Source organism: Anabrus simplex, chromosome 8 (genome assembly GCF_040414725.1).
Source record: "Anabrus simplex isolate iqAnaSimp1 chromosome 8, ASM4041472v1, whole genome shotgun sequence".
NCBI classification, from domain to species: domain Eukaryota; kingdom Metazoa; phylum Arthropoda; class Insecta; order Orthoptera; family Tettigoniidae; genus Anabrus; species Anabrus simplex.
Genome location: NC_090272.1, coordinates 102,041,657 through 102,067,749, shown reverse-complemented (window position 1 = coordinate 102,067,749; position 26,093 = coordinate 102,041,657). Strand labels below are relative to the sequence as shown.

Genomic DNA, 26,093 nt, shown 5'->3' with positions numbered 1-26,093 from the left:
GCAGACCGCGCTGAGGTTTCGCTAATTGCAGCAATGGCCACCAATTCACACCCGCAAGGCTAGTGTGTGCCCCTTGAGCCCAGAACGCTCACATGCATTGTAGTAGCTCACTAATCACGACAGGGAGACACTGCGCGAAGTAACTGAGACTAGCTTCAATTAAATTACATTATATCAGTTATAATGACATACCATACATGCATACGATGGCGGTCAAATGAAAACCTCAAGGATCTGAACTACGTTATCTTTCGGGCACGTGTTACTGTATTCAGTAAATAAGGATGGACTTGAAGGATTTTGCATTTCTCCAAGGTAATCCAAATCAGCAGTCTCCTCTCCTTGGAATTTGTAAAATAACATCGAAAGTGTTTCACAAAGCTGGAGTGCAGAAATTTTCTCTGAATCTAGGAGCCAGACCAAAAGTTTAGTAGCCAGCAAGAATCCCAGCAAATTGATACCTATAAATCAGGGCCTCTCAGGGTTCATCCTCCGGTGTATTGTGCGGTGCAAGGTGCATAAGACAACTTCGCTAGGTTAACCCGAATGCAGATCGCCCACTCCTCGATTTTGAGCAACAGCTCTGTCTCTCTTTTCCCTACACCTGTCTCTCTCACTCCGCCTGTTTACCCCTCCATCACTCGCTCTGCAGCGCTCCACCATCCGAGCCGAGCTTAGCCTAACTTAGCTGAGTCGCCCCGAGACAAAACGTTGGTCCGAAAGGAGCCGAGTCGGACCGATGCACGGTGCACCGAACCTCTGCGTCTCGTTTTGCACGCGTGAGATTTTGGAAGTTTGAGTGTACCTGCTATAAATAATCGAGGTGCGCTACTTAGCGTTGACCGCGATATTAATTTATCTAACATTAACTTTTAAACTGTCCAGAAATATGAAATTAAAGAGCTATAGCAGTACTATTAACTGTAAACGTTTGTGTCAGCTTTGTTTTTAAAAACTCAGATAATACTGATCAGAGACAATGATCTAATTCTTGCAAGGTCGTTGTCTCGGATGGTGGTGTTTTGACTACACGTGATTATAAAATAATTATTTATCAATTCTTCCACCAAAGGCTCTGCTGCTGTAACAGATGACGGTCAAATGCGTTAAGTACATCGACTATCCACTATCGTTACTGCTAAGTCTGCCATTCATCGATATACATCGATGGTCCTAAGCAGAGAAATATATATTCTCTTTGGTCTCGCAGTTATTTTCAAGCAGATCGTGGCGTTTGTTCAGTGACATCACGTCTTATGTCACAGAGGTTTTGTTGCAGATTGATGGGTAGGAGAATTAAAGAATGAAACATCTAAAACAGATTTTTTCGGGTGACCGAAACTTAGGCGCCTGCAGCAAAAAACAAAAGGAAAAAGAAACCAGTCGGGCCTGGCGCCCGGGATTTCTGCACACCTGTCATAGAACCTGACAGCTACTGTCGACTAAGGCAGAGCAATACAGACACGTCTAGCTCCCATTGCCAATTGCTTCTCCCTGCACCAACCCTAATATTTCGCATGAAATACGATCTTCGCTATGTGAGTAATTTGAAGATGCTCACGGTTTGGAAGGCTGTCATAAGGAAATAAACAGGACTGTTATACAATATCAAGAGGAAGCTTTGTATCTGTCCAGCAAGATATTAATTATCTCCAACATTTTGTCAAAAATAATGAAGCAAAAGAACCATCTTTAGCTCTAAACCTAAAGCGAAATTGCCCAAAAGAGAAGAAAGAGAATACCTAATAATCAAGATTAAACAGGACAATTTACTTTGTGGATGTATTCTCTGCTTCAAATTATAATGAGCTTTTATGAGAGATTCTTACAAGCCTTTGATCTATTTAAAAAGAGATGTCTTCAAAACACTAGTTAGCTTTAATATTCCTCGGAATTTTGTAAAGTACATTAAGTACATAAATGAATATATCAAAGGTATCGTTTGATTAAGAAATACCAATTTATTCAAGTGATTATGATGAAACAATATTGATACTCATAAAATACGCAGACTCAGAAGCTGAACTTTGTGTTCGACTAGCTAGAGACCTATACGAATCAATCGCTCCGTGGCAGTTACAAGGGTAGGCCGCCACGTGGTTTTCTGGAAAAGTGTTCAAATGTTGATGATTTTCCCTTCATTAAAAACATTTTTGCCCTGTTCGACCGATTTTTCCAATGGGCCTTATTTTGTTCAAAATTTAACCTTTAAAATCTATCCTCAAACTTTTGCAGTCTCCGTGCGGTAGTCACTAGCACATTAGCATTGGTAACTGAAACTTCCGAGTTCGAAAACGACCTTGATCTTCTTTCGGTTAGTGAACATCTGTTTTTCGCGTTAAGTAATGAGACCGAAGTGTTATTCGTGCTCTGTAAATGCATTTATTAAATGTGCGCGTTGTCGCGAAATGCTTTGCTTCAAATGCTTCCATGAAAAATACCGCCCAAATAAGTGCAACAATGAGTCAAGTTCAAGCGAGTCATTGTCAGACCAACAGTAAAAATGTGACGAAAATTATAAGTAATACAAACAATAATGCAAATATTTATTAATATTGTAATTAGAAAAATCAGTAACAGTAACAAACAATAAAGTAGGCATATTTAATGTAATCTAAAAAATTAAATATTGAACCCAAATCATACAATTAAAAGAAAAATGAAAAAGAAAAGATAAAAGATCCAGATCGAATTTCAACTCGGAAACTTCAGTTCTCATCGTCAATGCGCTAGCGACAACGCTCCGCATACAAATCAGAAATATCTGCGGGAATAAGACTAAAAAAGTTGGAGGATGTATTTTAAACGTTAAATTTTGAACAAAATAAGGCCCACTGGCAAAATCGCTGGAACAGGGCTAAAATATTTTTTAGTGAAGGGCAGATCCTCAATATTTGAACACGTTTCTAGAAAACCACATGGTGACCTCCCTTGTTAGTTGGGTAGCGAAATTTTGGAGGTGTGCCGGGAAATATCGTCAGCTGAAGAATTGAAACTTCAATTTCTGAGAATATTTTGCGTCTGCATCTGCCTTTGAACAAAATGTTAAAATAGTTACGGCTCCCTTTTCCATACGACGCTCAATGGTCACCCCCTCCCCCTCCATTTCTGTACATATAGAAATGGCGTATGGCTTTTAGTGCCGGGAGTGTCCGAGGACATGTTCGGCTCGCCAGGTGCAGGTCTTTTGATTTGACACCCGTAGGCGACCTGCGCGTCGTGATGAGAATGAAATGATGATGAAGACGACACACTCACCCAATCCCCGTGCCAGCGAAATTAACCAATGATGGTTAAAATTCCCAACCCTGCCGGGAATCGAACCCGGGACCCCTGTGACCAAAGGCCAGCATGGTAACCATTTAGCCATGGAACCGGACTCCATTTAGGTGATCACGCGCTACGGAATCCTGCAACTTAACCAAACGTGAATGCAATCCTCGGTTTGTTAAGTTTCAGAGGACGCTTATATAATTTATAGGGTTAGTCTAAACATAGGGCTTACCGGGCGAGTTGGCCGTGCGGTTAGAGGCGCGCAGCTGTGAGCTTGAATCCGGGAGATAGTGGGCTCGAACCCCAATTGAGGCAGCCCTGCAGATGGTTTATCGTGATTTCCCATTTTCACACTAGGCAAATACTGGTGCTGTACCTTAATTAACGCCACAGTCGCTTCCGTTCCTTCCTTCCTTCCTTCCTTCCTTCCTTCCTTCCTTCCTTCCTTCCTTCCTTCCTTCCTATCCAATTCCATCGTCGCCATAAGACCTATCTGTGTCGATGTGTCTTTAAGCAAATTTAAAAAAATCCATGGGGTTTGAGGAAGGTGGGTACAATGAATGTCCAAGTAAGAGGATAGTGAACGGAAAAGGACGTACGGAGGAACGACCAGGCATTCTTCGGAGATTGTTTACTCAGTCATAGTAGCAACCCACTGCTGTGGAGGTCTTGTTTTAAAGATGCACACACAAGTGTCACGAACACATTATACTGTGAAACTTCTTTCGTTACTCAACATCAATATCCAGATTCGGGTATAAAACGAAGTTTTCAAATACGACACCCGTGCATCATAGAGAACATTCAGTAAATGACATATTAACGCACCAATGGCCAAGTGCACGAAGCCTGTTTAACGTAATCAGCGTTTAAGACTCCTCCTAAACCTTCTTTAAATGAAGCTGCGGATCATCACTTATGATGATAATTTAAATTCCTGATTATTGTCGATTAAACAGTCACGTTCGAGCAGTTACTAAACACAAACAGTGATTAGCAGTGAATGTAAAATCGAAAATGGCTGGGAGGTTTGGAGATGATTTTTGAAGATCAACTGCTGTATCTGGAATATCTGGAACAGAATGGAAATGAGAACAAAGGTAAACTACTCGATACTTAGTAATAGAAAATGTGAGGAAATATTCCATTTCTCTAAACAAACAGTTTCATTTTTTCTGGAATCTGTACAAAATAACCTACAACTTGCAAAGCAGAGAAATCATTCTGTTTCTGCTATCAATATGCGATTTTATTTCATGGTTCTTCTTTCTGTTTTGTTGTTACTCCATCTGTCTTTTTATTTTCAATGACGTCTTTGTGTCTGATAACTAAAACCCGGATTTTTAGGTAATGATAGGTTAAAATGCAAATTTTCTTAAGCGAACAACAAGTATATACTACCCCGTACAGTAGTTATGCTATGAGATTTGCATAGATATTAGGTGTACGGCCTATATAACTCCTTGAATTTATGGTACTCTTGCTACACTATGGTACAACGGGTTGCACGACACTTCCTACAAACCAAATTACTTTGCATTCTAACCTATTGCCACCTAAAAATCCGAGGTCTGTGTTAACTAATGTAATTATGTTACAATATGGGTTGCAAAATCGGAAAAATTAGACGACCCTTTTATTTCTTGTTGTTCCATGTTGTTAATAAGCACCTTCAGTAACGAATAACTAAATTTCTTCCGACTAACAAAGGAAGCGCGAAATAACCGTAACGCGTTCCACGGTAGTGTTTAATTCTACTGCCAACTAAACGTACTTAAGTAATCATTGGCTAAGAATGGTGCTCCACGACTCCTTGTAACCTGTCTTTAAATTTCAAACACATTTACGTACATATCGGTTAGCCGAATCTTAAACAAGGTAAACAAGAAATGTGAGCAAGTGTTTAAAAGGATGTTAAAGAAATAATTTTTGAAATCCAGGACGTCAGATTATTCAAAACTCAAACTTACTGTAATTCGTTCGCCGGTCGTACGGTGTATGGCTAGCAAGCCTCTCTCTTACCAAGAAGACCTGGATTCGATTCCCGGACAAGTTAGGATCTTTTATGTGGACATGAGGGCCGACAGCCGGGTTCGAACCTACTATCTCCCGGATACTGTATACTGACCGCAGTTGTGTGACTGCAGCTATCTAACTCCATTTTCTCACATTTAAAAGCCTGATAGAGTTAAGTTCACCTTAAGAGTAAAGCTTTTCTGCCTCACAAGTGTATTAGCCGCAGTACGTCAGACGGACTCTTCCAGTATAACTGATTAAATTAAACCAATTAAAATTTTGAATATTACATATGAATATGGTAATTAAAAGGCTAATAATTGGATTTCAGTGTTTCCGTTTATTGACCGTTACACTATATACAGGTTTTGTGCTTTGTATTTATTTGTATTACATTTTAAATTAGTTCCCAGGTTTACTATTAATTTTCAGTGTGTTTTATGTTTACTTACAATTTATTAAACAAATAGCCAATATTCGCAACATATTGGATATTAATTAGTCAGTCTGTAATGTGAGTATTCTATGTGTATAGGCTGTATATACCATAGAATAATTAAATAAGAATACTTCATAATGATATTTCTGAAGGGAATGAAATGTATGTGTTATGATATTCGTAAGCACAAATAAATAAGCATATGAAACAGAAAAACCAGTAAAATACTGGAACAGGCACATGCATTTACATAGGATTGACTTCAGTGATTGTTTCGATATTGTTTTTACGACGCACCGATTCAGACAGGTGTCATGGCGACGATGGGATAGGACAGGTCTAGAACTGGGGGGAACCAACCGTGGACTTAACGTACAGCCACAGATTTTGTCTGGTGTGGGAATAGAAAACAATGGAAAAACGTCATGGAGAGAGAGAGAGAGAGAGAGAGAGAGAGAGAGAGGGGGGGGGGGTTCGAACCTTCTATCTACCGAATGCAAGCTCACGGCTACGTGACCCGAAACGCGCATACAACTCGTTTGGTGCTTGACTGATTGGCTGATTGATTGACTGGTTTATTGATTGATTGATCGACTTAATAATGCAAGGTCGTTACCAGTTACGAAATTAGGAAGATAGTAGGCTATACTCCTTTATATTTAATCACGTATAGAAAGTGAGAACAGTAATCTTCCCTATTGCAATATGCAGGCTACAGCGGAAACTTGGCCGATGGAGACGGCTGATCGCCGGAGAATGGACGCTCTAGAAGTGTGGTACTTAAAGAAGATCACTCCGGATACACTAGATAGCATATCGAACTAATAAATCAATCCTGAAACAGCAAGGCGTCGAAAAAGACAATCGACCCTTACAGCCAAAAACAACTCGATTACTGTGGCCATATTGCCAAGAGACAGAAACAATGGAAAGATTCATTCTTCTTCTTTTCTTTCCTGGCTCTTTTGTTTTAGTTTTACGGTCGTCGGTCGTATGTCTCTCCCGACAGCAACCCGAAGAGAAGGGTTGTATTCAATATTATGTGTTTCTGTGGTAATAGTAGTATAGTGCGTTGTGTGTTGTGGATGAAGAGAAAAGTATCAACACGAACACAAACACCCGATCTCCGAGGCAGAGGAATTAACCATACGCAATTAACATCGTCGACCCAGCCGGGAATCGAATCTAGGGCCCAATAAAATGAACGAGAAGCCAACCAGCGAAAATATTAATTATAGAGGACAAATTTGACGGCCGTACGCGCAGAGGACGCCCATCATACAGCCTACAGCACGCAAATAACTATGGTCAAAATACGGACTCCTGTAGGTAGGCCGACAACAAGATTACAGCATGATGCCACGACATATTTACGTAGGGTTGTATTGAAAGAGATATATTAACAGAACAAAATGACCTAAATACCTTTTGAATTCGTTGCTTTTATTTATTTATTTATTTATTTATTTATTTATTTATTTTATACATCGAGTTGGACCTCTATGGACTGCATTTTAGTGTCTAGGTCTTGTTCTTGTTCCGGCTTCGACTTCCTGCCAGTATCTTCTGAGCCCAGCGACGAGTGTCTGTTTATGCTCTTCAGACAAAGGTCCTTTCCGTCTTCTAGAAGCTGATGCCATTTGGAAACCTTGATAGTTGTTCACCGATCTTCTGAATGCGTTCCTGTCATGAATTTCTTGGTCTGAAATACCAATCTGCCTCAGATCTTTTCCACATTCCTGGAACCATTTCGGCCTTGTTGCCTTAGACTGAATAAAATTCCACATTCTTTTTGTTATTCGATCATCAGTCATTCTCAAGAGATGACTGTATTAGGTCGTGTTGCGTACATTTAATACTTGTTGAAGATATGTGAAGTACAGAATAAAAATGGCGAACCGGACACCAGTGGGATCCGAACCCACACCTCCCGATTTCGCGTCGGTTGTTCTACCAATTGAGCTATGGTAGCCTAGGACATCTTTGTTCTGTTGGAAAGCATCTAAGATACAAGTATGGCACTACCGCCATCACACTGTAGAGTGCGTTTAAGTCGCCCGTTGAGAACCATGTCAATGAATACTGAATTTTCACGGCCGCACTGTAATCGAAATCGACTTTCAACCTATTAGGCCATGTTGCGTACATAGAATACGTGTTTAAGATATGTTAAGTACAGAGCAAAAATAGCCAACCGAACACCAGTGGTACAAACTAACGAGAAAAGTAGTAGGAGAGTAAATCCTATCACCAGCTTATCGGTCATAAAATATCTGACAGTCTGAGACTTGGAAGCCGAAGTGTAACGAATGGCTTACTGAGAAGCTTTCTCTATTTTTGACTGGTAATATTCAAGAAGTCCGCCTCTGTGGTGCAGTGGTTAGCGTGATTAGCTGCCACCCCCGGAGGTCCGGGTTCGATTCCCGGCTGAGCCACGAAATTTGAAAAGTGGTACGAGGGCTGGAACGGGGTTCACTCAGCCTCGGGAGGTCAACTGAGTAGAGGCGGGTTCGATTCCCACCTCAGCCATCCTGGAAGTGGTTTTCTGTGGTTTTCCACTTCTCCTCCAGGCAAATGCCGGGATGGTACCGAACTTAAGGCCACGGCCGCTTCCTTCCCTCTTCCTTGCCTGTCCCATCCAATCTTCCCATCCCCCACAAAGCCCCTGTTCAGCACAGCAGGTGAGGCCTCCTGGGCGAGGTACTGGTCATTGTATCCCCCGACTCAAAGTCTAAAGCTTCAGGACACTGCCCTTGAGTAGCTAGAGGTGGGATCCCTCACTGAGTCCGAGGGAAAAACCGACCCTGGAGGGTAAACAGATTAAGAAGAAGAAGAATATTCAAGAAGCTACTTCTTACACATTTAACCACTTGTGTTCTAATGGCGAAATACATCATTAATAGATTAAATATTTTGGAAGAAAGTAGACTTACCGTCTTTTTTAGTCTTGAAATGGGAGACATATTGAGCCCGGCAATGATGGCCATGAGGGAGTTGAAGTTGCCGATGTTAAAACATTCCCTCGCCGTCTCGATCCAATACTCCATTACTTTGACGCGTTGTTTTTTCTTCACGTGCTGCAATAAACAGAAAACACCAATTAAATTTTTATGTTCACGAAATATTTGCTCAAGTAGCTCGAATCATTCTGTTTAATTTATTTTAAATATTATATTTGTGTTTGTAAAATATTAATTACATTGGCGTGGAAACTATTCCATTTCGTTTTAATATTAAATTAAATGTGAGAACTATTTTATTTAGATTTGTTTTAGTTAATTTTATATCGAATAAATGTGAAGTGAAAAAATAAAAATATGTTTGGAACGATTAATTGAATTCTATAATATGTCTGTCCGAGAACCCCTTAACTCTTCCACCCTAATGCATTAGTGTCGTTTAGAAATGAAAAGGGAAAAATAAATCATTTATATCTTCTCTGTCACTTCATATTATGTTTATGTAATAATAATAATATTTTATTTTATGAAATACTTCCTCTCATGCAGAGGCTGCCTTGCAACAAAGTATACTTTTACATTTATTTTTAGAAGAGAAATAGATATACTGTAGTTGAGAAATGTTGAAGGTAACCTAATTGTAAGAGTGATTTCTTAGAATTATCAGTGAGCCCCTTAAGGCTATGATGGCAATTTCTCGAAACGTTGTAACCGGCAGAGACCATGAGGAAAAGATCCCAGAACATGTGCAAGAGTTTCAATCTCCTTGAGGCAGCGCCTACAAAGGGAATCGTCTTCAAAAACCGTAAAAGTAGTTAGTGGGACGTAAAGCAGCAGAAATGAAGAGGTGTATGTTTGTACAATGAATATACTCCTGCCAACTCCTGGATTCGAGACCATCAAGGCTTATAATATAGCGAATGGCGTGAAGCGATTAAGATGACAGCAAACATTTCTGCAGTTAGATCGGTACCAGGAAGATCTCAGTTTCGGACAATAAAGAAGTATTGGTGATTAACAGAGCAGTGGTGGACTAGTAGAAAGAACTGGAGTAAAAGTAGGATAGAGGAAGTAAGGGACAATTTTAAGGCATGGGATTAAGGGTTAGAAGAGTAGCTGAAAGAGAAGAATGAGCTAGAGGCATATTTAGAAAATGAAGAAGGGGTACACTGAGCGAGAAGGATAATAAAGAATAAAGAGATAAGACACCGTAAGAAGAGAAGAGAAGTGAAAGAATGAAGTATGAGGGAATCAAGAAGGGAGGAACAGCAAATGAGGGGATGTAGAAGAGATTAGAAGAGAAAGTGGAAGGAGGGAAGGAAAGAGAAAGAGGAGAATACAAAATAAGAGAGTGGAAGAAGAGGAGGCACTAAAGAGAATTACAGAAAGATATAAGTAAAAAGAGTGTAACGAGAAGGAGAACCAGAGACGGGGAATAGGAGAAGGGGAGGATCATGAGAAACCAGAATAAGGGGACTATAGAAAGAATTAGTTACTCTTCTCACCTTGCAAACTTCAGTCGCGACGAAGTAGCTGAGTCTGTTGAACCAGGACACATACGATTCGAGATTGCGCGTTTTCTTCATGTCCTTAAAGGAGGTTTCAATGTGTGGGTTCTCCTTGGCGAAGGCCTGCACGAACTCTTCGGGTCCAATATAGGACAAGCGCTCCAGTTCGATGTGGGTGAGCTGCTGGGCCAGCAGTGCAGGAGAGGGACACAGCTCCGTCACGTCAACCTGTAAGAAATAAACATAAAATATGTTATCCTGGATTACTGAACAGTGCGATTCCTTCCAAGACCTTAAGCAGAGAAACTACAGAGTGTTACAGTTGTTTGTGCAACTTGTAAGTGAAGTGGAAATTTTTTGCATTAGTGTAAAAATGTAATTACATGAGAGCAAAAAAAGCCCACGCTGTACAAGTTGCAAAACATAGTTTTATGTGTTACAATAACAAAAAAAATTCTATGTAAAGGAACACTAAAAAGAAGTTATAACATATTAGATTGTTGGGATTTCTTAGTTTACTTACAGTATTTTAATAATGATATTCGTTATTACACCCTACTAACTTTTATTTTTGCTAGGGGCTTTACGTCGCACCGACACAGATAGGTCTTATGGCGACGATGGGATAGGAAAGGCCTAGAAGTTGGAAGGAAGCGGCCGTGGCCTTAATTAAGGTACAGCCCCAGCATTTGCCTGGTATGAAAATGGGAAACCACGGAAAACCATTTTCAGGGCTGCCGATAGTGGGATTCGAACCTACTATCTCCCGGATGCAAGCTCACAGCCGCGGCCCTCTACGCGCACCATCCTACTAACTACTTTTACGGTTTTCGGAGATGCGGAGGTGCCGAAATTTAGTCCCGCAAAAGTCCTTTAACGTGCCATTAAAACTACAAACACGAGAATGGCGTATTTGAGCACCTTCAAATACCACTGGAGTGAGCCAGGATCGAACCTGTCAAATGTGGGTCGGAAGGCCAGCGCCTCACCCGTCTGAGCCGCTCAGCCCGGTGATGGGATCGAAAAGGCACAGGACTCGGAGCGAAGTGGTTATGACTTTTATTAAGGTACAGCCTAGTAACTGGCCTGGTGTGAAATTGGGAAATTAAGGAAACCCATCTTCAGGGTTGCCGATAGTATGATTCGTCCACATGCAATCTTACAGCAACGCAGCCCGAACCACTCAGCCAACTCGCTTGGTAAACTCTTCTTTCCTAATATCATAATTCCTCTATATAACACCACAGTCATAGGGCTTCTAATGAATAATAAATGCAGAACATTGCATGTTGTTGGGTGTGTATGTATGTGCGTGAGAGAGAGAGAGAGAGAGAGAGAAATAACCAGAGAGTAGTGATGGTTCACATTTCACTCTGACGTTCAAAGGAGACAAACAAATAACTGCAATATGATGTTTATAACAAAATAGGCGAGAAGCTCCATGAAGCACACCAAAGAATTATTTTACACACATGTGAACAAACTAACGAACTATTTAATTAGAAACGCTCTTTATAATAAAATAATGAAATACAACTGAAACAGTCCGAATATACAGAACACAAACAAATAAAGGCGGCATCATTTTTCCCTCAAGTCCGTTCCGTTCGTTTGAGCATGGTACTGGAATCATTTGATAAAGGATACAGCCCTTATAATGAAATATCGCTCTGGAAGCAATTTGTACATACATGTGTGCGTGTGTGATGTGAATACTGTTTGTGATGTTATATAGATTAGATGAGAAAGGGACAAACAGGAGAGGAAATGTTTACTAATAGTGTATTTATAGAACTATCAAAGTGATGGTGTAATTGCAGTTTTGAAAGGAGGATCACTGCGAACAGCTGAGAGTCAGTGTCACAGCAGTGAGAGAGTATTGCCCTGATGGAGGGAGTTGTCGTTGGGTGTACTGGAGTAGTTTGTAGGAGAGTAATTTTGAAGTGTCGTCAGTTTGTTCTTGTTGGAGCAGAGCTGTGAGGGTTGAAATAGGGTCTTCGTGATAAAGTATTAGAGGAGTTGTCGTTGAGAAGTGTTGAGTGGAGAGTGGCTGGATTGGTGCTGTGCTGTTGTTGAGTGATACAAGCAAGTAGTGCATTGTGTGAAGCAGACACGTTAATTGATTGAGCGACTTATATGCCTTGTCTGGAGTCGAACCAAGTGTAGAGCAGTCATGCATTGTGGTAGTCAACAGACCTGAAATTCGAACCTTACTACAGGGAAATGTTGGGCAAAGAAACTGGTGCGTGCGTAGTGAAGTGGAATGTGAGATCTGTCACTCAAATTACGGAAGGGTCGCCCTTTCTAGGAGAGAGGGGGCGAGAGAGAGAGAGAGAGAGAGAGAGAGAGAGAGAGAGAGAGATGTGCGAGCTAATTGGGTCGAGGACTGGGTGTACGTGTCTGCCTCAACACTTTCCTCCCATATTCAGACAACACATCACATCACACTACCAACAGACACACGCAATAGTGATTACATTCTTCGATATAGGGTTGACGTCAGGAAGGACATCCGGCCGCAAAACAGGGCCAAATTTACATGTGCTAAGCGGTTCGCACCCGGGACCCCACAGGTATGGGAAAAGCGGTAGGAGGAGGTCAATATGGGTTTAAAATTTTATTGCTAACATTCTATTATGTAATTCTGAACAAATGTTCGCATCTTCAAGACAATGATTCAGAATCATTTTCCACCTCTAGGGCTGTAGATGTGCTGAGCTCGGGCTGCAGTAGCGAGGACTTGACTCACGATGCTCGACTTTAACTTTGAAAGCTCCCGATAAACATTCAGACGCCGAGCACTGGTGATTTTGCACTTTTACAATTCTGAAAAACCACTTTATCCTCTTGAATGCATTTTCAATAACCTTTAAGCCATTTATTGTCCACATGTGATGTCACTTTGCGTATTTTACTCACTACTTCACAACACATTTTTTCAAATGATCACTATTTCAATTCATTTTGTCATATCCTTGTAGAATTCACTGCTTCCAACCAAACGAAATCTCACACCACACGGCGTGTTACCACGTTAGAGTCCAGAGATCCACTAACTGATGCTATTTGCTTTACGTCGCACCGACACAGATATGTCTTATGGCGACGATTGGATAGGAAAGGCCTAGGAATTGAAAGGAAGCGGCCGTGGCCTTAATTAAGGTACAGCCCCGGCATTTGCCTGGTGTGAAAATGGGAAACCACGGAAAACCATCATCAGGGCTGCCGACAGTGGGCACTAACTGATGGCCGTGCGGCACGGCAATTTCAGTACCTCAAGATGGCGTCGCTAATGCATAAGCCGATGACGTCATACCGAGATCAGATTCTTGTTTGTATCTACAATAACCCTTCCTCTTCACACTGACTTGCTGAAAACTTTTCGTAACTGTTAGGTTCTTCAGCCTGCCGAAACTAATTTTGAGTAATAATTTATAAACTAGTCTCCGTGGTCTAGACGGCAGCGCGTCGGCCTCTCACCGCTGGATACTGTGGTTCAAATCCCGGCCACTCCATGTGAGATTTGTGCTGGACAAAGCGAAGGCGGGACAGGATTTTCTCCGGGTACTCCGGTTTTCCCTCTCATCTTTCATTCCAGCAACACTCTCCATTCTCATTTCATAGCATCTATCACTCATTGCTAAATCACTTTGGGGAGTGGCGACCCCACCGTACTAAAAGCCTATATATGATTCATTCATTACATCCCTAACCCGGTCAATGACTGGAAAACAGGTGGTAGGTTTTCATTTTCAATGTATAAACTGTCTGAAATAGGAAAACATATGGTAACAGTATTATATTATACACTATTCTTTTTCAAGTACAGTATAATATCGTTACCATAAGTCTTTGTTTATAAGGTACGTATTTACAAAACATACCTTGGTGGTTCGTTCAGTCTGTCAAGTTATGATGATGATGATGATGATGATGATGATGATGATGATGATGATGATGATGCTTGTTGATTAAAGGGGCCTAACATCTAGGTCATCGGTCCCTAATGGTGCGAAATGAGACGAAATGAAAAGACAAAATAAAAGTCCAAAATACTCCACTGACCATAATTCAAAACTGGATGGATGGATGGATGGATGGATGGATGGATGGATGGATGGATGGATGGATGGATGGATGGATGGATGGATGGATGGACGGACGGACGGACGGACGGACGGACGGATGTGAATTTAAAACAATCAGTGAAACCGACCCACAGTGCCTCACATGCACAGAAGCTGGCGTAAAATAATAGTATTACTGACCAAGCGACTGCTTATATAGCACAATATTGAATCGATGATGCTTGTAGTCGAAAGGGGTCCAAAGTCCAAGTCATCGGCCCCTTATAATGGTACTTATCTCTAGAAAGGTAGAACCATGGTATTTGTCATGTTGCGCTACTAATCAAAAGTAGCTTAGACTCGCGGGTATTCCACACATTATGGAATTACTCACAGGTAATGAAATTCGCACATGTAATACAGACCTACGGTGTGTCGCACATTGCGGCGCCATTTACAGGCAACGCAAACCTACGGTGGTCATCACATAAGTGTACTAACCACAGGGACTCGTATTATCTCATGGTGTTCCTCATATAGTGGGTACTATTCATAGGCAAGCCATAACCATGGCTTCCCTCATTCCATAGTGTCGCTCAGATAGTGCTGCTAATCACATACCTATTCGGTACCTAACATAGAGGTACTACGCACAAGTAAAAGCGACCCATGGTGTTCCCCGCGTGGTGGTACTAATCACAAGTAGTTTCATGGTTCTAATAGTCATCCCTTGGTCGCCCCTTTTAGTCGCCTCTTACAACAGCGAGGGGATACCGTGGGTGTATTCTTCGTCTGTCAAGTTATGTGCAGGCTCAATGTGTTACCTTGAGTCTGAAAATCACCCCTATATATATTTCAAATTTTAAATGTTTTGAGTTGATTCTTCCAAACGTAAAAATTGCCTTACTTCCCTCATTTTCTGAAAATAATTTGTTTTCATTAATTTTCATCTCGCTGCGCTGTGCCCACTTTGTCAGGTCATCGAACACTGTCTGGAGCTGTTCCTGCGAGGTTGACGACAGTGCCTATATCATTACCGCTGTGTCGTCCGTTTTTATTGCTGTGATGTCTGCTGTGGCTATTATTAAGAGGAGAGGACTTGTATATGCTTCTTGTCTGTTCTGTTAGCTGGGATGTAGTGTTTTATGTCAGCTGAGTGCACGTAAAACTAGAGCTCCCAAGGCTATGATAACGATACTCCGTACAATTAACAGGCTGCCTGTTTCTATGGTAACTCATGGTCAAAGAACTGGAAAAAAAATTCAGGCCAAGCACTCAACAGCTACCATATAAAGAGAGAGGTGAGTTTGCTTATGAAATTACTGAAATTATTTGGTTGTTTCTTTTATAATTAGAAAGCTTATTTCTTCCACATTTTTATAGGTTCATGAGCACGAATTCGCTTAAGAAGAACACTTGCTTAAAATGCAAACAATTTGGTTCCAAGGATGTATTATTCCTCATGGGAAATCATCTGAATTACGAACAAACTTTTAATTTTAAAAAAATCGTTTAAGGCGAATTTTTTTAATTTCGTGTGGCTATTTCTAGCCGAGTGCAGCCCTTGTAAGGCAGACCCTCCGATGAGGGTGGGCGGCATCTGCCATGTGTAGGTAACTGCGTGTTATTGTGGTGGAGGACAGTGTTATGTGTGGTGTGTGAGTTGCAGGGATGTTGGGGACAGCACAAACACCCAGCCCCCGGGCCATTGGAATTAACCAATGAAGGTTAAAATCCCCGACCCGGCCGGGAATCGAACCCGGGACCCTCTGAACCGAAGGCCAGTACGCTGACCATTCAGCCAACGAGTCGGACAAAAGTAAACTCGTGTACCATTTCAGCCACATACCAGCCCTCCTGCCATTCTTAAATTTCTGGCAGTACCAGGAATCGAACCCGGACCTCCGAGGACGGCAGCTGATAACACTAACCGTTACGCTACGGAGGGGGACTAAGGCGAATTATGTTCATAAATACCTAACGTATTTTAAGTAACAATTCACAAAACAAGCATACCAAGGAAAGCAGACAACAGCGATACACCCAACATCACTGCCTGCGAAGGAACCTCAGCACATGCTCATTACTGTTATTCTCGCTGGCTAACACATACAGTACCCTCGTTCACGTTAAAGCGCAACGGACCTCACGCACAATATTCATGTCACAGCAGTGCGGTTCTAAACAATGAGCCCGTGAGAATGATACTGCTTGAATACAGATTTTAATTCACCTGTCTTTCAGTATCAAGCGTTCATTTTCAGGGAAGTACCGTATTGCGTACTAGCAATATTGTTACTGCTGATAATACATGGGAGAATAAAATCGCTGATTCTGTAAATTTTTGGCTGACCATAGTGACTATGCAACACTACTGATTTGATTATTATACGGAAGAGTAAAATATTAAACCATTTTAACGCTAACTCGCGATTTTCCGGTCCCTTCGAGTTGGTGTTATCGACATTTTACTTATATGAGAATGTTAGATTATCTGTAAAACAAGTATTTTATGTGTGAAAAGCTGAATCAGTCGTACCCGGAACCCTTAAAAAATAAATACACTGGCTAGACTCCTGTACCCCAACTAAACTTACATCATAATTGGATGACTAATTGTTGTTACTCTTAATGATATGCAGAAACATTTCCACGACAGTAAATGTTTATCTTCAACATATTTCATTTAGCGTACAGTTTTTACTGCCGGTAATGTCTCGCCAGTTCTGGAGATAGGCCCTACTTTTAGTGTAACACCCCATAGATTTAAACTACATGAGGGCGTTGGCTGTGGATGCAGGTATAACTGTACAGGCTAGGAATGGGATAAAAGCGGAGATGACCTTGAAAAAGGTACAATCTCAGCATTTTCATGGGATTTAAATGGGGAAACCATGGCAAACCATTTCGAGGATGGCCGACAGAATATACGAACCCGCGTATTACCCGAATACAGAGCTAGCAACCATGACCGGCCGTGCCGAAACGCATGAGCTAACCTATTCACTATCTTCAATAGATAACTCGCAATAAGTGCTTGTATTGTCACTGGCTTAACGGTTTGTCAAATAGCAAAGTGGACCACACAGTAAGAGACGGAAAACTTATCTTTGGCCGAGCAAGAAGCCGCGCGGGTTGGGTCACGTAGCTATCAGCTTGCATTCGGGAATAGTGGGTTCGAACCTCACTGTTGACAGCCCAGAAAATGGTTTTCCGCCGTCTGAAAATGGGAAACCACGGAAAACCATCTTCAGGGATGGCGACAGCGGGGTTCGAACCTACTATCTCCTGGAAGCAAGCTCACAGCTGCGCAACCCTAACCGCACGGCCAACTCGCCTGTTGACTATAATATCGTCACTCATGAAATTGAAAGAAAATGTAACTCGCCCTCTATTATTTACTTTAAACAGATAACAAGTATAATAGAGCTCCACCGCAGCACAAAAATATTTTATGGGCAGGCGAGTAATACGTAATGCGCCAGTGGAAATTAGAAAATAATAGTGCTGACTCTAATAATGTCCACACTTCTGTAACTTCAAAACCCCGGAGTGCTTTTATGGATACTCTCTACATGCAGCAATATATATTTTCAAGCAGTAATATGTAAAAGAAGTGATTAAAGAAATAACACTATGTACGTACTTGACCTCCTGCACTCATACAAGCAAGTTCACATAACGTTCGCTTGGAGTGCTGATATGCAACAATAACATGTCGGTTTATCCAGATCCAGTAGCCCAGATAAATCAATATGCTTGAATAGCTGCGGGTAATGCAATTAAAATGCAATGTGTAGAATAACACTGCAACTTCATTGTGAACATCGGAAGTCTCTCTGCCTGTGGAGAGTGTACCTGCGTGTTCTATCGTTTCTCAAAAACTAAGGATTTCAAATGTTCATCAACTGAACAGGCAAGAGCGCGATACGGCGGTCAAAAGCTAGTACATGTATACAGAAATAATTATCAGGATTCGGAGTGCCTAATTTAATCGAGAATTCAGTAATCTGCATGCAGAGCTTTTTCTTCGTCCTAATTCTCACAGGTGCTATTATAAGGGGAAGTCAAATGACAACCGAACACCCGTTACCATGGAACGGTTTTATTCAAAAGTAATTACCAAAAGCGTTAATACGTTTACCCAACAGGGAGACGAGACGATCAATTCCAGTTTTTGTAGGAGGATCCACAACCGCACCCACTCTTGTATTTCCTCGTCCGAATGAAAACGACGTCCGCGAAAGTCTTTTTTTCAGGTCACCAAAAATGAAAAAATCAGAAGGTGAAAGGTGCGGGTGTACGGAGGAAGCTGAAGTGTTTCCCAACCAAATCGCTAAAGCGTAACCTTCGCCAGATTGGAAGTATGGGGATGGACACTATCATACAAAGGATTACTCCATCCGACAGCATTCCAAGGCGTGTTAACTTTATGGCGCGTCGCAGTTTCTGCAAAGTTTCTTCATAGCGTTGCGTCACCGGAAAATGAACCACACTTCTCTGTTATTCTTTGCTTGCCTCCATCTCTACAGCTGGACGAACACACCAGACCAACAAAGATGTAAGTTAACCTAACAACTGCGTGCACCTGTGAGTTGTCACTATGCAGTTCTCCCACCAGAACGATGGCAGTATCGATACGAAACAGCAGTGTTGCCGCCTTTCGCGCAGAATGTGTGTTATGGCGGGTGTTCGGTTTTCATTTGTCTGCCCCTTACACATATTTAACAGGTGGGACGTGGACGAGCATACAGTAACTGGCAACACCTCTCAACTGAAGAGCAAGAACTGTACGTGCTGGAACCACCGCATGTAAATTATTCACAGCTTTGCTGACCAAACACTTTGATAGGACTTGAAAGCGATATTGAAGAGTTGTGACGTATAGTATTTTCCCACAGCTACCTCAGTTAAATACACTATATTTCGGAACACATGAATGCAGGCCTTATAGGCACGCGCAGGCAGTGTCCTGTTGAGTTGAGCACTGGAAAACTTAATTATTAAAAAAAAATCATCATGTCAGCTTTTGTCTTGCATTTTCCTTTTCGTTTGTAAATGCTATGTCACTACAATGGTGCTAAAATTTAATTTAAATCTCTCTACATTATTTGAACAGTATTGGGTTGCTTCTGATGAGGCAGAGCCAGATCGTCTGGATCCTTGGCAGTATGGTCAGCGAACTGGGATTCGGTTCGGAAGGCTTCTATGTCTATTCTCGGGCGGGCCGGTGATTTTAACCACGAAGGGTTAATTATTCTCGCTCGCGGACTGTATATTTGAGTTCGTCTTAATACAGTTCTCTACATCTACATGCAACACACTACACCACTAAGCAACACAGAAACACACACGGTTGGCGTCAGAAAGGATAACCGGCATTAAAAATGGACCAGATCTACATCATGTGGACCCCAGGAAACGTGGAAAAAATTGGAGGAGAAGAAGACCTGGTTGGAAGAGAGGAGAAAAACAAAGTGAAGAAATGAGGAGCTATTGGAAAGCAAGAAAAGAAGAATGAAGATAAATGTATAGAGTTACATTAATAAGAAAACAAGACGAAAAAATCGGGAGATTCTGCAATATGCTGCAATGTTTCCTTCTGATGAAACAGTGTGTGTTCGTTGGACAAGTCACGTGTTCTAGCAGTTTATTTAGTTTCACATGGCATAATAAAAAGACACTTTCATCTCTAATAGTGCTCATACTTTGTGTGAGATCCTTGTCAATCCAAATAGCCATATATTTTCCAGCTCTCTGGAGGAATAATGGTACTGTATTATTACTCAGAACTCGGCGCTTGTCACACATTTCACTTGGTGAGAGTAATTACTTCTCCAACAGTTGGCCAACTTCATCATGTTCCATGGAGTGCGGAATTTAATGCCACACAGCTAATTTTCCTTCCTTTCCCCTTGTTTCTCTACTTTTCGTTACACAGAGTATCTTTCTATGTAAATCTACATTAAATAAAGTGCTTCACTCACCAGGTTGCTAAATTATCCGTATTAACAAATGGAAGTTGAAAGTGCAGTGATGTATAAAGGTAATTATAAAAAATAAGAATAGCCATGAGATAATGAGACACTTCTAAGCACCCTAGAAACTCCCAGCTTGGTATCAGAGAACCTAATAACAGCAAGATCACGGGGATTAAAAGAACATTTCAAATCTCCCCGATGAAGTCGAGCTAGGAGCGTTCATATTTCCAGTTCAGAAGTGAAAGTACGCAAGCGAAGGCCTAAGTATCTTTTCTCCCCGCAGGAAAAGTTTCGGAGAGCCTAGTTGATGAAAAGCGAAACTCGGACAGCGGTAGCAACAGCTGCACAGCACATGCGTGCACTCTGCCGTATTCACAGTTCAAATAAATCACTGTGAAGTATGTCCGGCTCCATGGGCTAAATGGTTAGTGTGCTGGCCTTTGGTCACAGGGGTCCCGGGTTCGATTCCGGCAGGATCGGGAATTTTAACCATCATTGGTTAATTTCCCTAGCATGGGGGCTGGGTGTATGTGTTGTCTTCATCATCATTTCATCTTCATCACGACGTGCAGGTCGCCTACGGGTGTCACATCAAAAGACCTGCACCTGTCGAGCCGAACCCGTCCAGGGATCTCCGGGCACTAAAAGCCATACGCAATGTCATTATTTCACGGTGAAGTATAATTTCGCCGGCCGCGTGATGTAGGGGTAGGGTGCCTCCCTCTTACAAGGAGGCCCCGGGCTCGATTACCGGCCACGTCAGGGATTTTTACCTGGATCTGAGGGCTGTTTCGAGGTCCACTAAGCCTACATGATTAGAATAGGGGAGCTATTTGGCGGTGAGATGGCGGCCGCGGTCTAGGAAGCCAAGAATAACGGCCGGAAGGATTCGTCGTGCTGACCACACGACACCTCGTAATCTGTAAGCCTTCGGGCTGAGCAGCGGTCGCTTGGTAGACCAAGGCTCTTCAGGGCTATAGTGCCATGGGGTTAGTAAGTATAAACAAAATAACTCTATGTATATATTACATGTTTCGTTCAATTACTTAGGAGCATTGAGTTGGCGTCCATGGGGTCCTTAGCTCAGTCCTGACATCGCTTCCACTTACTTGTGCTATCCTCCTCAATCTGATCTATCCTGTCCGACCTCCCTTGGTCAACTCTTGTTCTTTACCAACCCCGACGGTATTAGGTTTGCGAGGCCTAGGGAGTCTTTCCATTTCACGCTCTCCATGGCATTCCTCCTTCCTTTGCCAATACAATCATTCTTCCATGTGTGGGACCTCTTCCATTTTCCTTATGAAATGAAATGGCGTATGGCTTTTAGTGTCGGGAGTGTCAGAGGACAAGTTCGGCTCGCCAGACATAGGTCTTTTATTTGACGTTCTTAGGCGACCTGAACGTCGTAATGAGGATCACGACGACACATACACCCAGTCCCAGTGCCAGCGAAATTAACCAATTATGGTTCCTCTGCCGGGAATCGAACCCGGGACCCTTGTGACCAAAGGTCAGCACGCTAACCGTTCAGCCATGGAGCCATTTTCCTTATGATTAATGCTAACGGAAGATGGTTCCTCTTAAAACAGTCGGCATATTCCATAAAAAGAGACAATATCCGGCTCCTTAGCTAAATGGTTAGCGTGCTGGCTTTCGGTTCAAAGATTCTCGGGTTCGATTCCTGGCCGGATCGAGGATTTTAACTTTCGTTGGTTAATTCCGATGGCTCGAGGCTGGGTGTGCATGTGGCGTCTTAAGAATTACAATTCATACAAATACTATCATCACTACTGTTTTGGAGCAAATATTCATTTGTAGGAAGGGGAGTTAGGGATTGGAATAACTTACCAAGGGTGATGTTTAACAGATTTCCAATTTCGTTGAAATAATTTAAGAAAAGGCTAGGAAAACAAAAAAATAGGGAATCTGCCACCTGGACGACTGCTGTAAGTACAGATCAGTAGTGACTGATTGATTGATTGGTTGATTTTATAATGTTTATAATGCCCATAAAATGTAATTATTCTTTTGTGGATGGTAATGGTAATCTTCACTACGTGGGTGTATAGTTCGTCGTTTTACCGTATTCTGTACTCCCCATTGTCTGTGATGAGACGTAAGATTTTTCTCAAAATATTCCTTTCTTTGGTCTCCAGTTTCTCAATCAAGCCGTTTTTTTTGTTCATTTCAAGACACTCCGAAGCGTATAAGACCTCTGTACGGATGACAATGCAGAAATTATTATTATTATTATTATTATTATTATTATTATTATTATTATTATTATTATTATTATTAAAAATCAATTGCAAAGGGTTTGACAGTAAAATTACTTTGGTGATTGTTAGAAGACATCTCCAAGTTTTAGAGCAAAAGTTAAATGAAAACAGAACGCACTAGGGAGCACAGAGTAATGTTTTAAAAATCTCGTGAGAAATTACGTAGGGGAACAAGACTTGGGGAAGCCACGCCGCCAGCTCCCGCTTGACAAATGAGAAAGCTAGGCTTCAGGTACGCTTCGCGCATAATTTGAGCGAAAGAAACTGCAACATTTGTTAGACTAATTGGTCTGGTACAGACCATGAGACCGTGCGGTGTAGTGATATATTGCTGAATGCGTCACTTAAAATGAACCAAGCAGGACAGACAGCATGGGCACGTAGTAAATTACATTCGAATTACCTCTTGTTTACTAAATGTATAGATACCATAAATATCGTATGTTGATAGCTGAACCGTAAATTATTTATGTGTGTGATTAAACTTGCCAGTGCAGTCAAAAACCGTATCCACACGAGAAAAATGCATTTACGTCAAAGTTTTCTCCGTCCAGGCCATGAAGTTCCGCAGAGGACTGAAACGTCCACTACTGATTAGTTCCAAACTACTAGGGATACAGTGGTCATAGTAAAAGAGCAGATTTCTAGGCAATGCCAGAGTAATTTGTAATCGTACTTACCTAACCCTATGGATCCGCAAACCCGCCCATATGCTTAGTTGAGAGAGTTGCATGAGTAGCAGGGGTTTTAAAAGGTCATGGTCCCGATGTTAATTATGCAACGCTTTAAGGAGAAGCGTTGTGCGGCCAGGACACTTGTTATTTGTTAACGGTATTAGGTTCGTGAAACCTAGCGTTTTATAATTTGTTTACCGCCCTTCCTTGTTTTTCCTCATCCTTTTCCACTTCTGATTGCTGTTAAGACGAGACGGTCGCCATGTTGTATAGTCGCTCAAAATATAATTCAACTCCCATGTAGATAGAGTCCCTGTGGATATCCACAACAAACATACCTATAATTTCATTTTATCTAAGACAAGTGTACCTGCGAGGAAATAATATAATAATACAATAATCACCACTACCATCACAATGGTCAGGCTAACTAACAGCTTGTTAGTGTTAATGGATTGAGTTGTTTGTTTGGGATACAGATTCCGTGTTTGAGGTTGCGGGATTGAATTTCGGTGCAAACACTCAAGTACTGTTGATTTCTAAGAGTGGTGGTGGTAATTATTGTTTTAAGAGGAAGTACAACTAGGCAACCATCCTCTATATAACACTAATGAGAAAGAAAAATGGAAAGGCCCCGGCACTTATAAAAATGAAGGTATCGGCCAAAGTAAGACAAGAGCCACGAAGGACATGAAAATGAAAGACTCCCTAGGCCTCCATACGTAATACCGTCGGGCTCCGAAAAGAACAAGAGTTGACCAAGGAAGGTCGGATAGGATAGATGAAAGTGAGGAGCATGGCACAAGTAAGTGGAAGCAATGCCAGGACCTAGCTAAGGGCCCCATGGTCCCCAACCCACGCTCCAAAGTACAGAGCCTCTGAGGCCCTTTTAGTCGCCTTTAAGACAGGCAGGGGATACCGTGGATGTTATTCTACTGCCCCCACCCACAGGGGGATGATTTCTAAGCAACGAAAATTGTCAGAATTTAATAATAATGAATAGATGTATTTGTTTGTTAAGTCCCACTAGCAACATTTTTACAGCTTTCGGAGACGCCGAGATGCCGGGATTTTGTACCATACGAGTTGTTTTTACGTGTCAATAAATCTATAGACAAGACGCTGACGTATTTGAGCACCTTCAAATACCAACGGACTGAACCAGGATCGAAGCTGCTAAGTTGGGCTCAGAAGGCCAGAGCTCTACCGCCTGAGCTACTGAGCCCGGTGTGTCAGCACTCTTTCCTGAAAGTGGTTTCTTTAATGGGCCAGTAAAATTACTGACTCGAACCTTCCTTTTGAACACTCTTAAATAACAAGAGATTGTAACGAGATTCGAACCCGAAACCCAGCAAAGCATGTGCTGTTCCCTGTTACACATCTTGACTAATGCAAGCTGCTGAAGTATGGGTGGTACAGAATAACGACATTGGATGCATAGCAAGTGAGTCTGGATGTTTTGAAAGGCACTATTCGCAAGGCTAGTGGCGCTGCCCCGGTGAAGCAATGAGGGATAATTTAGCAGCTATCCTAAAATAGAGTATGTTAGTAGCCAATTAATTTCTACGTCTCTATCAAATGTAAGCATGGGATCACCTAACCAATGCCCGGCTCCTTGGCTGAATGGTCAGTGTAGTCGCCCTCGATTCTCGGCCGGATCGGAAATTTTAACCTTAAATTGTTACGTCCTCTGGCTTAGGGACTGGGTATTTGTACTGTACTACACTATCCTCCACTACAAAAATGCAGCTCCAATACACGGCAGTGCCGCCCACCTTCATTGGAGGTTCTGCCTTATAAAGCTGGGAATAGTCACACGAAATTATTATTATTATTATTATTATTATTATTATTATTATTATTATCAGACTCCTTGGCTGAATGGTCAACGTTGAGGCTTTCGGTTCAGAGGGTCCGGAGTTCGATTTCCGGCCGGGTCGGGGATTTTAATCGCACGTGATTAATTCTTCCGTCTCGGGGACTGGTTGTTTGTATTTTTCCCAACACTCTACTCTTCAGATTAACACAACACAACACACCACGCTACTAACCACCACAGGGACACGCAATAGCTAGGAAGGGCATCTGGCCGTAAAACAGGGCCAAGTCCACATGTACGACACAGTTCGCACCCGCGACACCACAAGTTGTGGGAAAAAGCAGGAGAATTATTATTATTATTATTATTATTATTATTATTATTATTATTATTATTATTATTATTATTATTATTATTATTATTATTATTATTATAGCCATATTGGCCATCTAAGGAGCATACAAAATAACCCTTGCTTGCTTTCTAATAGTTCATTCTTTTTCCTCCTTTCTTCTGTCCAGATGCTATTCCATTCCTTCTTTTCTTTGTCCTGGAAACCCTTGGAACTTTGTAACAATCTCCGAACAGTTGTTCTCTTCTGTATTATATCTGCTGTTATTCCCATCTCTGTCATACCTCCTTTATACTTTGCATCCACAGATTGCCGTTCTTACTCTTGTAAACATGATTTAAAAACATAGTGTTGTGAGTCTAGCATTATGCATTCTAATTTTGTGACCAAAAGAACTTCATTCTCCTTTTCCTGATCGTATGGGACATTCTTTTAGTTTCTTTATTTTTGTAAAGGTCTGCATTCTTAGAATTTTTTTTTTTCCTTTTACTCTAGCTCTCCTATTGCTGTTGTTTTCATGGAAAACATATGCTCTGTAGCACAGTGACATCCTGGTTTAATTACAGTGTTGTCTCCCTCCGCCCTACGGCACTACAGCCCCGAAAGACCTTGGCCTACCAAGCGACCGCTGCTCAGCCCGAAGCCCTGCAAATTACGAGGTGTCGTGTGGTCAGCACGACGAGTCTTCTCGGCCGTTATTCTTGGATTTCTAGACCGGGGCCGCT

The 26,093-nt window shown here is 41.7% G+C and overlaps 1 protein-coding gene across 1 annotated transcript in view; it reads right to left on the bottom strand.

Moving 5' to 3' along the window:
- Positions 1 to 26,093, bottom strand: part of LOC136879316 (ras-GEF domain-containing family member 1B) — a 447,741-nt gene that overhangs the window by 110,610 nt on the left and 311,038 nt on the right. The window contains exons 5-6 of the mRNA XM_068229058.1: positions 10,194 to 10,424; positions 8,662 to 8,805 (exon numbers count right to left, since the gene is read on the bottom strand). Coding sequence (XP_068085159.1) covers positions 8,662 to 8,805; positions 10,194 to 10,424 — 375 coding nt within the window. The remainder of the gene's footprint in view (positions 1 to 8,661; positions 8,806 to 10,193; positions 10,425 to 26,093) is intronic.